General features: G+C 51.6%; 1 protein-coding gene across 1 annotated transcript in view; it reads right to left on the bottom strand.

Moving 5' to 3' along the window:
* Positions 1-15,238, bottom strand: part of PAX8 (paired box 8) — a 58,517-nt gene that overhangs the window by 11,943 nt on the left and 31,336 nt on the right. The window contains exons 2-8 of the mRNA XM_008579223.1: positions 12,021-12,186; positions 9,476-9,673; positions 8,011-8,099; positions 7,500-7,625; positions 7,061-7,236; positions 2,687-2,807; positions 2,040-2,246 (exon numbers count right to left, since the gene is read on the bottom strand). Coding sequence (XP_008577445.1) covers positions 2,040-2,246; positions 2,687-2,807; positions 7,061-7,236; positions 7,500-7,625; positions 8,011-8,099; positions 9,476-9,673; positions 12,021-12,186 — 1,083 coding nt within the window. The remainder of the gene's footprint in view (positions 1-2,039; positions 2,247-2,686; positions 2,808-7,060; positions 7,237-7,499; positions 7,626-8,010; positions 8,100-9,475; positions 9,674-12,020; positions 12,187-15,238) is intronic.

Below are 15,238 nucleotides of genomic sequence, written 5' to 3'. Positions count from 1 at the left end.
GGGGGGGGGGGAGAAAGTGTGGGGGTTTGGGGAGCAGGAAGTTTGCCCTGGACTGTTCCAACTACACATCATACCACAGCTCAAGTCTGGGCTATGATATATCGATCAACTTCCAGCTGCCATCTGTCCTGCCTGCCCCTCTCAGCTGGTCCTGCCAAGCCTCTCCACAGCTCGTGCAGTAACAGAAGAGCTGCTCCCTGTCACCTCGTGCATCATGCATACCCTCATTCCCCACCTGCTTCATTGTGGCCCCTGACTCTGGCCTGCCACTTGCAGGAGACACACGGGCTTGCCCTGTGAGCAGCTGGTCCACCCCACAATGGATGCGGGCCTCTTCTACTTGCCCTCTTCTGCCGTTCCCCATCCCATCCTCTCTGGCTGACATAATGCCACTCAGCTCACAGATTTTTCTCCTTTCATCACTTTGGTCAAAACAAATGACCCATCTCTGCTGACTTCACCCTCTTTTGAAGTTTCAAACTCCGAGTCAACATTTTCTTCCTTGCTTCAGACCCTTAAACACTGTCTGTCCGCCCACACACTGGGAGTCCATCTCTTCCAAGGGGACCTGCCACATTAGATGCAGGGATGCACAGAGAAAAAAAAAAAAAACCAAAAAACCCTCAGGTGCCAGACAGACAGGAAATGTACAGTTGGTTATAAGAAAGGGTCCATGGACTTGAATTGAATGACCCTGTGGGCCCTCTGGGCTGGAAGAGGTCTTACTCCTCTGGTGCAGTGGTTTTCAAGTTCAAGGCTTTCTGGGGTAAAGGCGCCTAATTCAAACAGAGCAACTCTTCACTGGTCTGGTTAGTATACTTGACTTCTGTAAAGGGTTTCAACAAGGTTGAAAACCACTGGTCCAGATGGACTATTGGACTCTGGGTTGTCTCTGTAACAGGTGCCCCCGCCTCACCTCCCACTGTTCTCTGCTTTAGCATCTCAAGGTTTTCAGTTGGGCTGGGGTTGGGGGTGTGGGGGGAGGGGGAGTGGAAGACATTCACTCTGTGACTAAACACCGGTACTCCTTGGAGAGAGCTGTAACATTAGGGAGATCCTGCCAATGCTGAACTGAAAGCTAGCTGGCCTCTTCCATTGGGCCTGGGACCCCCTTGGATCCACATCTAAAATAGCGTCATCCCTATGAAAGCCTTTGAGATATCTGAAGACTGTCACGAATCCCTTCCCCTCAGCCTTCACTGCATCTCAGGCTTTCTCCTGCCCAAGCCAAACACTTGACCGTCTCAGCCATTTTCAGGCCCCAGCTGGATGGGCAGATGTCTTTCTGCCAGGAGACCCAGCCGTACCCAAGGCCTGACCCGCGGGTCACCATGCTCCCATCCAGAGACCCTGGCTAGGCCCTTCTCCTCCCTGGGCCTGCTTCTTCCTCAGTACGAGGACAGATTTGTTCTGGATGCCTCCTAAGGTGCTTCTACCTTTAAATGTTTTGAGGCAGATGAGGTTCCTGGTGGGAGGTCCTCTGGGCCCCCATCTCTCAAGTTGTTGAGTCACTAGGAGTTTATGATGTTTAAAAGATGCTTGAGTGTCCTCCATGGGTTAAACTGGGTATGAAGATAGCTACATCATGGAGACACAACTGGGATTAACCCTCTGTCCTTTTCAGGAATTTGATCCGGAAATTGGCTCCAAAGACCAATGCCTTCATCCTTCCAAAATTTTCTGATTCTTTTTCCTTCTTTTTAATTTTTTAAAACCAAGATCAAGTGTTTACCCTTTTACAGTGCCTGGCTCCTGGCCTTAGGGTCCCTGCTTTTGCATGGGGTCTTGGGGTGCTGTGCCAACTTTCTGGCAGCCCCAGAGTGCTTGTCCTTTCTGAGGCCTGATTTCCTGGCATGGAGAACCATGCCTGGCACCTCCAAAAGCTGTGGAGGGAATGAGGTCATAGGATGGTCGTGGACTAGATGGGGGCCCGGAAAGGGGCTGCACCCAAATTAGGGACTGGCAGCTGGCCCTGAGGACCCCACCTCCCGCCCCCCGCAATGCCTGCAAGGAAGGCCCCCGGGACCTCCCTGTCGTACCTGAGAGGAGGGCCTGGCCCGTGAACTGCCCGTACACGGAGGCAGCATGGGGAAAGGCATTGAAGGGCGGGACCGAGGCACCGGCTGGGACCCCGGCGCCGACTTGCTGCAGATCCAAAAAGGCGGAGCTAGATAAAGAGGAAGGGGTGGAGCTAGAACTGGACACCTCGGGGGTTTCCTGCTTTATGGCGAAGGGTGAATGAGGATCTGCCGGAGGGAGGGAGACAACAAGGAGAGAGGGGTGTGAGATGACGGGGCGGGAACATGCACGTAAACCAAGCCGTGAGAGGCGGGGACGGGGCGCGGGCGTCGGGGGCGGGAGCGAGGGGCCACACGGTGTCCCTCGGGTGGGGGAGGGGAGGAGCAGCTCTGCCTCCCTGCGCTGCCTTGTCCCAATGCAGATGGAGAGACCACGCGGGTCAGAGGGTGTGTGCCCCGCCTCTCCGGCGGGGGCAGCCAGGAGACTCAGGCAGGGCCGAGGGCTGCAGGCACGGCCCCCCTGACACACCTTGAGGCGTAGGCCACCTCTGTCTCCAGGCCAGGGCCCCAAACACCTGCCTGCTGACGGCCAGCTAAGCTCTGCTTTCCCTGCCCTCCAGCTCGCCCTCACAGCTGGCTCCAGCTGGGGGAGTCTCCAGGCGTCCTACCTGCCACCACGGGGTAGGTCTGGTGAGTCGAGAGGTTGCGCCCCAGGGGCGTATTGGAAGGGGTCAGGGTGGTCTTCCCGTCGTCCAGGGTGCTGTTGAGTAAGGGCAGCGGGTAGAGGCCCTGGGGAGCAAAAAGAAGTCAGAGCACAGAGAGCCCTGGGCAAGCAAGCCTTCCTACAGACGCTGCTGCCTGTCTCAGGGTTTGGCGGCCCTCATTTCTCTAGGAAAAGCTCCTTTCTTCACTGACCCCTTCTTCTTGCTCATTCTTGACTCCGCTCAGCGTGTTTAATCGTTTCTGTTCTCCGACTCAAAGCCCTACTGTTGTTCTCCCAATCCCAGGCTCAGGGTTTTCCCTTTCTGCATCCCTGGAATTCAAGCTTCGCTAGTGGCATGGAAGCCCAGGCATGGGATAGAGAGTCGCCCTCTGAGGACATGCCCTGGCTGGATAGCTGATCTCTTTCCTGGTCTCCAAACACAGTTTGAGACCTCAGAGGATAGGATGGTGCCAAGGGCTGGAGCAGTCACCTAACAGTACTGTTCAGAGTGCTTCGCTCAGTTAATTTATTCCTCTCCAGATAGGAAACACAGGCCCAGAGAGGATAAGAAACTTGTCATACTCCCATATGGAGTTGCACCAGGATTCAGGCTCCAGGGGTCAGACTCCAGTGCCCCTACTCTCAACTGCTGCCCTAAACTGGATGACATAATGACCACTTCTCACATTTGCCAAGAGCTTCCATTAGAGCTCTGCCTCTGTCTGTCATCCTCCTAGACTCCCCCCAGCATCCTTGTGACATGAGTAACATTGTATCTGTTTTACACGTGGAGCCTGAAATGCAGAGGGGTAAATGTCCCAGTTCTGTAAATGAAACTGGGACTACACCCAGAATTTTGGATGCTGCCCCAGGTGCTCTACCCACCACAGCAGATGGATTTCTTCGTCTCTCTCTCCGTATCCAAACAAATGGAAGTGTGCAGCTTCAGCTTGAAAATGATACTTGGGGTTAATTCTCTTTGAAATACTCTTTATCAAGTACCTGGGGGTTTTTGTCAATGAGACTTCATTTTAGTCTACCAGCCTCTCCTGGCATGAGTACAGCTATTGCCTAAGCTGTTCCTTCCAAAAAGAACTTGTTCAACTAAAGGCAAATGCACTTCACCCTCAACATGGCTCCTCCCACCAGGGGATGAGATAGCACACATCCATGCCCCATCTATGGGTCACCCACGTCACAAATGCGCTATGTGAAGCATTGTGCAAAACTGAAATCAGGGAATGCTCTGTGGTTACATAACAGCTCCTCCAAAGACAGCTGCTTTCAGTGATTTCCATCAAGCTGGGTTCTCCAAGGAGCCACAGCACTTTCCGATTGCCTGCCAGGCACTTTTGGAAGCTTCAGTCAATTCTGGAGGCCACAAGGGCATCATTGGTGTGTAGCGACAATTACTGACTAAATGGTACTCTGGTTCCATGCCTTCTGAGGGGGCCCACTTAGGGCAGGGTGGAGTTGCTTAGAGCCCGGCTTAATGACATTGAACAAAACACCTAATTTCTACAGGGTGTAAGAAAAGTTTAAAATGCCTTATAGATATGTTGATTCAATAACAAAATATCTACTCAAAATCCTATAGCTATTCTAAAATTTAGGCAATTTAGTGAAAAAAGAAGAAAAAATGTATAGAGTCAAACATTTTGGTGTTGTTGCATTGAATGGCCTAAACATCCCAGTGATGGCTGGATTTTGTACTGGGATTGAATCTGAATTGCGGGCAGAGTGGCACAAAGCTTCAGAACTTAAGCAAGTTTGAGCCCTGGTTTTGCAATGAACTGCCAAGTAGCTTTAGTCTACTTGATCTCTCTGAGCCTTGATTTTCTTACTTGTATAACAGGGATCATAGAATCTACTTCACAAGGCTGATGTAAGGATTCAATGAGACTTTATTTACTTATATAGAGCACTTAGCATAGAATGCTTGAGCACTTATATAAAGCTCTTAGCATAGAATGCTGACAACAGATTGAGAATCTGTTATCATAGTTATTATTATTATTATTTCAGGATTATGTGAAGAGTCAGAGCTGCCAAATTCCTGGTCTCTGTCATGATATTCACATTCTGTTTACATGCTTCTTGGTGCATTTATGAAACAGAGGAACGAGAGCTATATTAACTCCTCTAACTATGCCTGGCAGTGAAATAGCAACCAGGAATGAAGCTGCATGACATTTTTCTTAAATACTTTCCCACTTGTTAATTTTGCAGAAGAGATGGCTCTGTCTATGCCCCGTCTTAAGGTCAGGTGTGAGTACCTGTGCTTCTCTCGTGGCTTCCCAAGCCAGAGACCTTCCTCTGCCCAGGTGAGAGAACACGGAGTATTTCTTTGGCAGTAAGAACTTGGATGTGAGGGACCATGGGCACTGGCTGGGTTCTCTCGTCCCCTCACCACCACGCCAGGTGAATGAATGAGTGAGTCAGTGATTGACTGAGGGAGGGAATGAATGATTGATGGACACTGTGCTGGGCCTTAGTTTCCTTATGAGGATAGGGAGTTGGAACAGTTCGATGGTTTTCAAAATGTCTTTTCCAGTCTCTAAGTAAGAACTTACATAGAAACACCATATCTAAAACAGATAACAGGGACCCGTCTGGATGAAACCAGGGCCAGCAGCCCTGAGCTCCACAACCATCTGCTTCTCCCAAACCTTCCCTGTCTTTTCTGACCCTGGATTATCTCCACACAAATGGAAAAACTGGACTAGGGGGTCACCGAGGTCCCCTTTAGCTTTAAGACTCTCTCATTCTAGGATTCCTTATGTAGGGATGCTGGCATGGCCCAGGTTCACTGTCATCAAGCAGGTTCCTTTGTGGGGCTTGGGGATGGAGCCAGAAAATGACTTTGGGACCCAGCGGGTGCGCAGGGTCTCGTTGGCAGGGTTTCTCTACTCTCCCAGGGCGGCTGGGGCTTGCACCCTGGGTTTGCAGTCTCACTGTTACAGGGCAGGCTTCCTGCAGGCCCCCCACTGAGGCCCGTCTCCCTCCTGGAGCCTGTGTTGACTTGTGGATGAACGTCCAGGCCCTTTCCCCAGGTCTGCTGACGGCCGGCTTTCCCAGCACCCCTCGTGGCTGCCCCAGCCAAAGCTGATAAAACAGCTGACGCAGATTGCAAGCCCAGCTGTGGGTGCTGGCACAGGGCCAGCAGCCCCTACGGTCACTGGCAGTGGTTCAGCAGATTACTGGCATCATCGCCATTGTCCTTCTCAGATCTTAAAGGCATAGGGCTTGCCTCACTCGTGAAGCAAATGACAGTGTAAGCAAAGAGGGGCAAACAGACACTACCCTAAAGACCCTCCTCGGCTGGTTGACTTGGTGGGTGAGGGGAGGAAGACACTACGACTGCTGACGGGTAGTAATGAGCTGGGAGCCCAGTGGTTCTGTTGGAGCTGTAGAGTCTTTGCTGGCCTGAGGGTGGGACCTCTCACGTCTCTGTCAGCTTTCCACGGGAGCCAACCCATTATCATCCATTCCACCCGTCTTGAGCACTAGCAAGAAAAATTCCCTGTAGTTTGTGATGTATTGCTCCGGGTTTCTCAACTTATTCATTTGTTCATTCACTCAATATACCTATATTGAGCATCTATTAAAAGATGCAATGGTAGGTGCTAGAGATAAAAACAATGTTTCTGGAGGCTGCCCTGTCCTTAAGAAATCTGTTGTGTCTTTACACGATTGTGGTGAGACACGGTGAGAAGTTACCAGGAGCTCAGGTGGGACATGCCATAGCACAGAGGAGGGAGAGAGGGACAGGGAAAAATTTATGGAGAGGGTGATGTTTGCGCTGAGTCATAATGGCCAAGTGGTGTTTTTCCAGGCAGGGAAGTGGGAGGAAAGGCATTCTGTGAGGAGGGCACACCATGTGCAAGGGCAGAGAAGTGTGAATGGGGTGGTGTGCTTGGGGGCGTGAGTAATGTAGGGTCATGGGGTGTGCACAGTGAGCAGCTGCAGGCAGGGCCGGTGGCGGTGCTTGAGGTCATCGTATGAAGGCTTTGTTGCCAACACTTTAAGATTGTTGGACTCATCCTGCAGCCTAGGGGAGCCATCGATGGCAAGGGGATGGCCCCACCAAGTTAGGTTGTCCTCCTGGAAAGGGATAGACTCCAAGGCTTTGGGTGAGGGGAGGCGAGAGGGTTGGGAGAGGAGGAAGATGCCAGGGCATCTGGAGAAGTAAAGCCTATCAGGCTTGCAGCAGCGAGAAGCACATACCCAGAGCCCAGCTTCTGGTTGCTCTGGTGGCAGGACTTCAGGCTCACTGGCAGAGCATGCCTTGCCCCATCCCTGCCCACCCCTGCTCACTTCCCGCAGCCCAGCTTCTCACCTGTTCGCCTTTGGTGTGGCTGGGAGAGGCGTAGGTCTCTGGGTAGTGCTGCCTCTCAAATGGGCACTCGAGCGGCTCGAGGTGGTGCTGGCTGAAGGCGTCGGTGCGAAGGTGCTTTCGAGGCCCGCTGCTGCTGTTCTGCGAGTCGATGCTCAGCCGGCAGCTGTCCTGGTCACCTGGCAGCCCCAGGCAGGGAGAGAGCTTTCAGGGGAATCATCTACCCATCCCCCAGGCCAGAGCGGAGGGAGGGAAAGGGCCAGGCTCCCAGTCTCGGAGCCTTGGCCAGCTTGCAGACAGGACGTGTGACTCTGCAGGCTGGGCATTGCAGAGCCCCGACAAAGTCCTAGGCCATCAGGGGAAGGACTTCTGTCTCCATCAAAGCTTGAGCACACTGCCCTCCTCTACCCCCCAAGCTGCCCTGTTGTCCCCCAACACTCACTGTCATCCATTTTCCTCTTGCTGTCGCTGCCAGGCTGAGCAATCCCCAGGAGCCCATTGATGGAGTAGGTGGAGCCCAGGGAATCCGACTGCGGTGACTCTGGGGGCGTTACCGCTGAACTGGGGACTGCAGTGGGGTAAGAAGGAAAGGGTCAGGATGTGGGAGTGGCACCCCTCACAGTCCCTGCTGTCACCATGGTGGAGGCAGCAAACCATGCTGTGGACAGAGCCCTGGAGAGGCTCGGAGGTCATTCCTCCGGAGGGCTCGTGGTGGGGGGTTTCTTGGAGTCAGTGCTGTCTGAAGTGTTCCCACCTCTCAATAGTTCAGTGGATCTTTCCCGGGAAGCAGGCCAGGCTTTGTTCCAGTGGAACAGCTCAGTCCACACATAGATTTATGAGTACACAGGTGTGTCCGTGTGGGTGTTTGTGTGTGACTCTGTGTGTTTGTGTCTACATAGATGGGGATATGTGTGTGAGGGTGTGTGTGTGTGTCCAGGTCCTTCAACACTCACTCAGTGTGTGCCCTGGGCTCAGGGACTTAGTGGCCACGCAGCTGTCCATGGGGAGGTTGAATGGTTGCTGCACTTTGGTCCGGATGATTCTGTGAGGAAGAGAAGAAAGGTTATCAGAGAAAAGAAGAGAAAACAGGACTCATGGCTGCCCCAGATCCAATCACCTCTTGACATCCCATTTGGGTATCTCAAAGGCACCTTGAAGTCAACCTGTCTACAATCAAACCCATGACCTTACTCCTCATACCTGGTCCACCCCAGTGTCCCCATTCCATGATTAGTACCATTGGTCACTCAAGGCAGAAACACAGGTGGGGCTTAACGTTTGCTTCCCTCCCTTCCTTATCAAACCCATCATCCAGTTCTGTGGGCTTGACCTTGTAAACCTCTCCAGCATTCATTCCTCTCTGCATCTTATGGGTCAATACCTTAGAGCATGACACCACCAACTCTCTCCTTCGAGAGTCACCCACTGGCCCACTTCTGTCCACTCTTGACCGTTTCTAATTGATTCTCCCTATTGCAGACAGAGTGAGCCTTCTGAAATCCAAGTAAGCCCCCTGCTTCAAACCTACCAAGGACTTCCCATTGCTCATGGACCAAAGGTGAGAATATGTAATACAGCCACTAGCCCCCGAAGAGAAGCCTCTGTGGACATCTGCAATCTCAGCTTACCTCCTCTCCCCTTCCCTCTCTCTACTGGCTTTCAGCTTCTTGTGTAAGATCGTATTAGCCACAGGGCCTTTGCATGTGCTCTCTCTGAGCTCTTTTTGCTCCGCCTTTCACCTTGTTAACTCTTACTCATTGTGTCTTACTCAGGGAAAGCCTTTCATTGCCTTCCCAAGCCAAGTCGCACTACGCTAGCTCAGGCACCCTCATGTTCCTCTCTTAGCAGGACTTAGAGCTGCATTTTTACAATCATTCATGTGGGTAGTTGATTAGTGTCTGTTCTCCTTAGACTGTAAGCTCTGTGAGGACAGAGATTTTGTGTCCCCAGGGCCTAGTGCATAATGAGTGAATAAATGAATGGATGAATGAGTGAGTGAGTAAATGACTGATTGAGATAGTGAGTGAATAGTTGAAGGACTAAACAAGTGAGAGAATGCTTGAATGAAGGCTGGGTTAGGGGTCTTGAGTTCAGGAAAAGATCAATTCAAGAAGATTCTTTTATTGAATGAAAGAGGATGTGGTGTTTGAGGAAGGAAACTGTAGATAGCACATCACGGTGGGCACCACGGTGGGGGTGGGGGTGGGGGAGGGTGCCCCGGAGCATGGGGCAGGTGAGGAGGCGGGGAGAGGAGACAGCTGCTTGGTACGGGGGGTGCTTCCTGCCTGATTCTTCAGCATGAGGCCCCTTTCCAGCCCGTGCTCCACCCAAGCCAGGCCCTTCTTCAGGTCTCTTTCATTATTCTCCCAAAGCTCAGGGGCCCCAGTCGGATGCCAGAGGCTGCTGTTTCTCACTCACCTGTTGATGGAGCTGACACTGGGCACAGTGTCGTTGTCACAGACACCCTCAGCCAGGAGTCGGTCTCGGATCTCCCAGGCAAACATGGTAGGGTTCTGCCGTTTGTAGTCCCCAATCTTCTCCACCACCTTGGGGGTGGCCACCTTGGGCTTGGAGCCCCCTATCACTCCAGGCCGGATGCTGCCAGTCTCGTAGTACCTACTCCAATAGAGAACCCCAAAGAATTACCCAATAAGCAGGTGGGATCTTTGGGCAGGGACTTAGCTGGAGCCTCTCTCCCCTCTGAGCCTTCTGGGGAGGGCATGGGAGTGCAACGTGCCCCGAAGCCTGGCCTCAACACTTGATGTCCCCAGAACTGTCTGTTTCCCTTGCTTGGGTAGGTTCATGTTGCTGACAAACCAGAGCCCTCCGCTAAAGACCTCACCCTGGCTTCCCTCTTTCTCTTTCCTCTGGCCATTCTCCTGTGTCTGAGCACCTGCAGGAGCCATCTTATGGGGCACAAGAGACTTCTTCCTAAGGAAGGAAATCTTGGCATTTGTGCTCTGTGGGAGGTACAGTTTGATGGGGGCGGTCTCTCCATCCAGCTTCTCTTGGCTAAAGCATGACTGACTCTTCTCCTTGGTGTCTTGGTTTTACCCCTGCCTGGGAGGCCAGCTGGGGTCACTGGGCCCTCTGCCCTGTCTTTCTGGTTCACCTTTGCTCCACACCCTGTCCAAGCCCGAGCCGTATCCCTCACTGCCCTGGTCACCGGTTGTCTATCAGGTTACGTAGTTCGCATTGAAGCTGCTCCTTGTGAACTGTGGAATCCCAGCCTCGCGTGGATCCCTGGCCAGGTCCAGCCACTAAGCTGAGCCTCCTCTTCCAGGGTGTCCATTTCTTCCCTCTCTTCATCCCCCAGCTAGCTGCTTTGACAGATCGATGGCTTATGTTAGGATATCTCCCTTGTGTGTTGTGAAACTTTCTGGTCTCTTCTGCCAGGAAAAAGAATTTGGCTCTTTAAAACTTTATTCATTTGTCTACCATTCAGGGCTCATCTCTTCTCTGGGATGCCACAGCCAATCCTGGGAATTTCCTCTCCTGACCTCAGCAAAGAGCTATGGTTTTCCCTAACAACTTCACACAGGAGCCAGGGCTGTCGACAGTTCATTTCCAGTCCAGGCCCCTTTGTCTTGTCCAACCAGGGATCCTTCTGAGACCACACATGGGCTGGGGAGGGGGACAGGTATGGGGAGGGGAAGAGGCACAGAGAGCTGACTAGGAGCCCTGCATCCTCTGGTGCAGGGGCATTTTTTTTTTTTTTTTTTTTTTGGTCTTTTGTCTTTTTCCGTGTCCGGCAACGGATTGCAACCCTCAGTGTTGCCCCCGCACCGGACCGGGGACCGGCAACGGGATCGCAACCCTCGGTGTTGCTCCTGCGCCTTGCTCAGCCAGGGAGCGGGAACCCGTCTGTACGTGGGATCCGAACCCTCGGGCGGGAGCGCCGCCGCGCTTCCCAAGCGGCGCACTATCCAGTGCGCCACCGGGCCGGCCCAGGGGCATTTTGTTTTTAAAGATATCGATTGGCTTTATTGCAATTCTGGAATTGGGCAACACAACATTCTATAAAATAAAATAAATGTTCCCAGGTGCAGGGGCATTTCTGATGGAAGTGGTTCTCCAGCTTAGAAAATGTGGAGGCTTTGCCTTTCCTGGCCCCTCCTGAACCTTTGGGTCAGTGGTTCTCAACCCTGGCTGCAGAGAATTAGAGTCATTTTGGGAAAGGGGGTGCTTAACAATATACTAAAACTTGGGCCTATTCCCCTAAAGTTTTGACTTAATTGATCTGGGCTGGGACATAGACATTATTATTATTATTTTTTAATAAAGTCTGCCCAGGTGACTCTAATGTGCAGCCAGGGCTGTGGACCACTGCCCTGTTGTCTTGTAGATCAATGCCTCTCAATCCTTAGTGTTCATAAGTGTCTCCTGATCATCTCGTAAGAATCACAGCATCTAGGCCTGGCTCCCAGATAGGCTGATTCAGTAGGTCTGGACTGGGACCCAGGGATATGCATTTTATCAAATAACCCAAGTGCTTCTGTTGCAGGTGCCCTGGGAGTTATGGTTTAAGAAGCCCAAACCCAGACTTCCTTCTTGCAGGGACCAGACCTTGGCAGCCGTGTCTCATGTGTGTCCTCTCCCTAGCAGCTCATTTCTCTAGGTCTCAGCAGGGAGATAATCTCTGGTCAAGATTGTCCTGCCTCAGGAGCAGAGAATCCTCTAGCAAATGACACATGGGTGACAGATAAAAAGGGAGAGGGAGAAACTAAAGGAAGAAGAAATGGATGAAAAAGGAAGGAAGGGCAAGAAAACCAGAAAAGAGCAGGGGATAGGCAAAGGCCACAAAGCCCAACCAACCACACCCTGTTCAAGTTCCAGACCAAAGTTGGACATCGGGAGCAGACCTCCAGTCCCCAGGCAGGTGGGTGGGCTTGCAGCCAGAAGGCTGGCTGCAGAAGGCAAGGGCCCTGCAGGGAACGTGGTGCATAGTGAATTTCGTGCTTACCTGCCAAGGATCTTGCTGACGCAGCCATGGCTGACACGGAGCTGGCGAGAGATGTCGCAGGGCCTTACGCCCTGGTGGGCCAGGTCTACGATGCGCTGGCGGACCACTTCTGGCAGGGGTCTGCCATTTACAAAGGCTCCTCCTAGCTGGTTCAGCCCTCCATGGCCTAAGGAGACAATATTCCCAGGGACAGTTGTCAGGGCCAGGCAGGGAGGTTGGGTGGGGATTAACCATGAGTGCAGGTGCAGTATGTGTGTGTGGCCGTGACCATGACCTCCCATGGTCAGGCCCTCTGGAGCTCTCTGTGTACTGCCTTCCACTTCTCACCTCCCAGGAAGGCTGGCATGGGTATGTGTGATGCTCATACCGCCCTCCCCCGCCCCATGCCTTGGTTTCAGAGGTGCACATCATGATCTGGGGACCCTGTGGGCCTGCTCAGTCTCCTTCAGCTCTTCACTCCAAATAACAATTACTCCCATCTTCTTCCCTCCCTCTGAAAAGTATGTAAGGAGTCCAGGATTTGGGGTCTTTCTATGCCGTTACTGAGCTGTGTGACCTTGGGGAAGATCCTCTCTCCTCACTGGGTCTCCTTTACTTTTCTGCAAAATGAGGGCACAGGTCTAAGTCAGTGGTTTCCAGAATTCTCCTTCTCCTCTTAAACCATGAAACCAGACTTTTAAGACACAATCACATTGGGAAACACAGACACAAAAGAATAAAAGCAGAGCGTCTCTGGTTGAGCTGGGGCTCCAGGCCTGAATGACCCCCAAAGGTTTCTTCTCTTTCTAACAGTCCACAGCCACAAAAATGACTGGCAGAGACCTCACTGGCACATGCACCCATGGGTTCTAGGACTGACCTGTCAGGCTGCAGGCAGTTGTGCAGAATGTGGACAGGCCATGGGTGTGAGCATGTTTCCTTGGCTGCTTTCCTGATTTGGCCTCTGCTCCTGACCCCAGCCTGTGCTTCATTCTGAGCCCATCCATTTCAGTCAAACCCATAGTCATTGAGTGCCAACAAGATGCCAGGCACTGTACCAAGCCCTGTGGATGCCAGCATGAATAAGGCAGACCTCATCCCTGCTCTTGCCTCACAGGGTCTATTACAGTGGGGGCCCAGACCAGCAAACAGCCAATTAACATACCTCGTGACTACTCCTGGGACCGGGGATAGACAGAGGGTTATGGGAAGCAGAGGAGGAGAGCCAGGCCTATCTCAGGGAAATACAGAAATGTTCCTGGAGAAGGCTGAGCTGAGACTGAAGATAAAGAGGTGCTAGCCAAGTGAGGGAGAAAAGGGAGAAAACTGTTCCAGGCAGTGGGAACAGCATGTGCAAAGGCTTAGAGGCAAGAGGGTACTTTGTTAGATTTACCAGCATATTTAATTCTATAAAGTTCCTAGATCCATTCTATATTGGGCTAATATTAGGTTCAAGATTTCCATTTTTCCAATGAGACTGAGGCTCAGAGTGTTTTAGTGACTTGTATGACTCAGCATCTACGAGTCAGGATCTTAGAGTTAGGATCGTCAGGATCCTGGAGACAGGATTCAGCCAAACTTGAAGGCTCAGATCAGTGCTGCTCCGTAGGGTGAGCATTGCTCTGTGGCTAGAGATGACCCTGAAAGCTTGGGGTTGGCTCTACAGTCCTGCGCTGAAGGTGCTGTGGTCCAGGCATGAAAGATCTTTTCACACCAGTTGTACAATATGGTAATCTGGCTGGGACAAGAAAATCCTGGGGGTGGGAGTCAGAGGGAGCAGGCAAGCAAGAAGGCAGAGCCAACCCCAGGCCTTCTGTGTGAACCAGTTAAGGACTATTTATGGCCGCAGGTGGGAAGTGCTTCTGCTGGGCACACTGTGCCCATTATCACCCACTGACTTAGCACGTTCAGAACTGCTTTGTAATTCCTCCTCAGGGGCCCAAGCTGTCTTCAGCAGAACAGTCAATTTCCCTTGAAAAAAAAAAGGCTATAAGCCTCTGCCCTGGGCAGTAAGTCAGGAGGAAAATCCCACTGGCCAAACACCCAGCAGGAGGGACACGATGATCAAGCTTCTTGGTGGAGGCAACTGGGTAAGCTTGGGCATAACTTCCACCTGTCCTGTTCTAGGCAAATTGTCCCAGTAAGTGCTTTTCCACCCGGGCTGGGCCAATGTCCGGAGGGGCTTTCAGCGCAGCCCAGATGGTGTGCAGAGTGGCCCTTGCCCACCTTGAGCCCATTTACTGGCTCCCCTCTGGCCATACCCCGTTGTGGATAATGGCTGTAGCCATTTGTCCCCGCCCACTTCACTTCTCTTCAGTCACTTTTGGGTCCAGATACTGGACACAAGGGGGCGCCAGACAGCCACCCAAACACAGACAAGACCCTGATCAGTCCTTTTTTGTCCCCATTTTCCAGAACATTTGCGGCTGTGTCCACCAAGGCTTAGGTGCTTCTGCTAGGACCGTAGGTGCTTCTGCTAGGACTAATCTGGAAGCGAGGTTTCCTACAGGCAGGGGTTCTTCACCCCTAGAAAGCTAGAAGGTTTTAAAAAAACAAACGCCATTTATTGTGCCTTTAAAAAAAAAATCTGCCATTTCTCCAATGTAAGCTGTACAGGCTATTGTCCTAATTTGTCCTGAAGGACTGACTCAGGAGCCTTAGAAACCCAAAGCCTCAGGAATCCTCCTGAAAGGTTAGTTACCACATCAGCCAGCATCCTTGCGAAGGGAAACATGTATTCACATTTCTGGCCCCTAAACTGAGTTATCTGGTGCTTTATTTTATTTTACTGGTTTCTGAATGATGTTATGTTACTGTGGGAAGAGCCTTGGGCCTGATTCTTGCTTTGACTCTGCCTGTTTCAATCTTATCATTTGAGAAAGTGTTTTTTTTTTTCTTTTTCAACCTTACCATTTTTATCTATTGAATGGAGCTTAACAAAACTTATTGTTATGCCTGCTGCTGACTTACAACAACTGCTATAATAAGAAAGGGGAATGAAGATGGAGAAGTGTTTGGTTAGCTGAAGATCCTGATACAAATGTAAAGTTTTTCTAATTTTTGAAATTCACATGATGAATGTTCTGACCCAAGCTTGGCCCTAGGGCTAGGGTAGTGTTTCTCAAACTTGAGAGTGCATTAGAATCACTGTTAAAACACAGACTGCTGCACACAACACCCTGATTTTCTGAATCACTAGGTCTGGGATGAAACCAAAAATTTGTGTTTCTAAGAAGTTT

Source organism: Galeopterus variegatus, unplaced genomic scaffold (assembly GCF_000696425.1).
Source record: "Galeopterus variegatus unplaced genomic scaffold, G_variegatus-3.0.2 Scaffold1836, whole genome shotgun sequence".
Taxonomy (NCBI): domain Eukaryota; kingdom Metazoa; phylum Chordata; class Mammalia; order Dermoptera; family Cynocephalidae; genus Galeopterus; species Galeopterus variegatus.
This window is presented reverse-complemented; position numbering and strand designations above follow the sequence as displayed.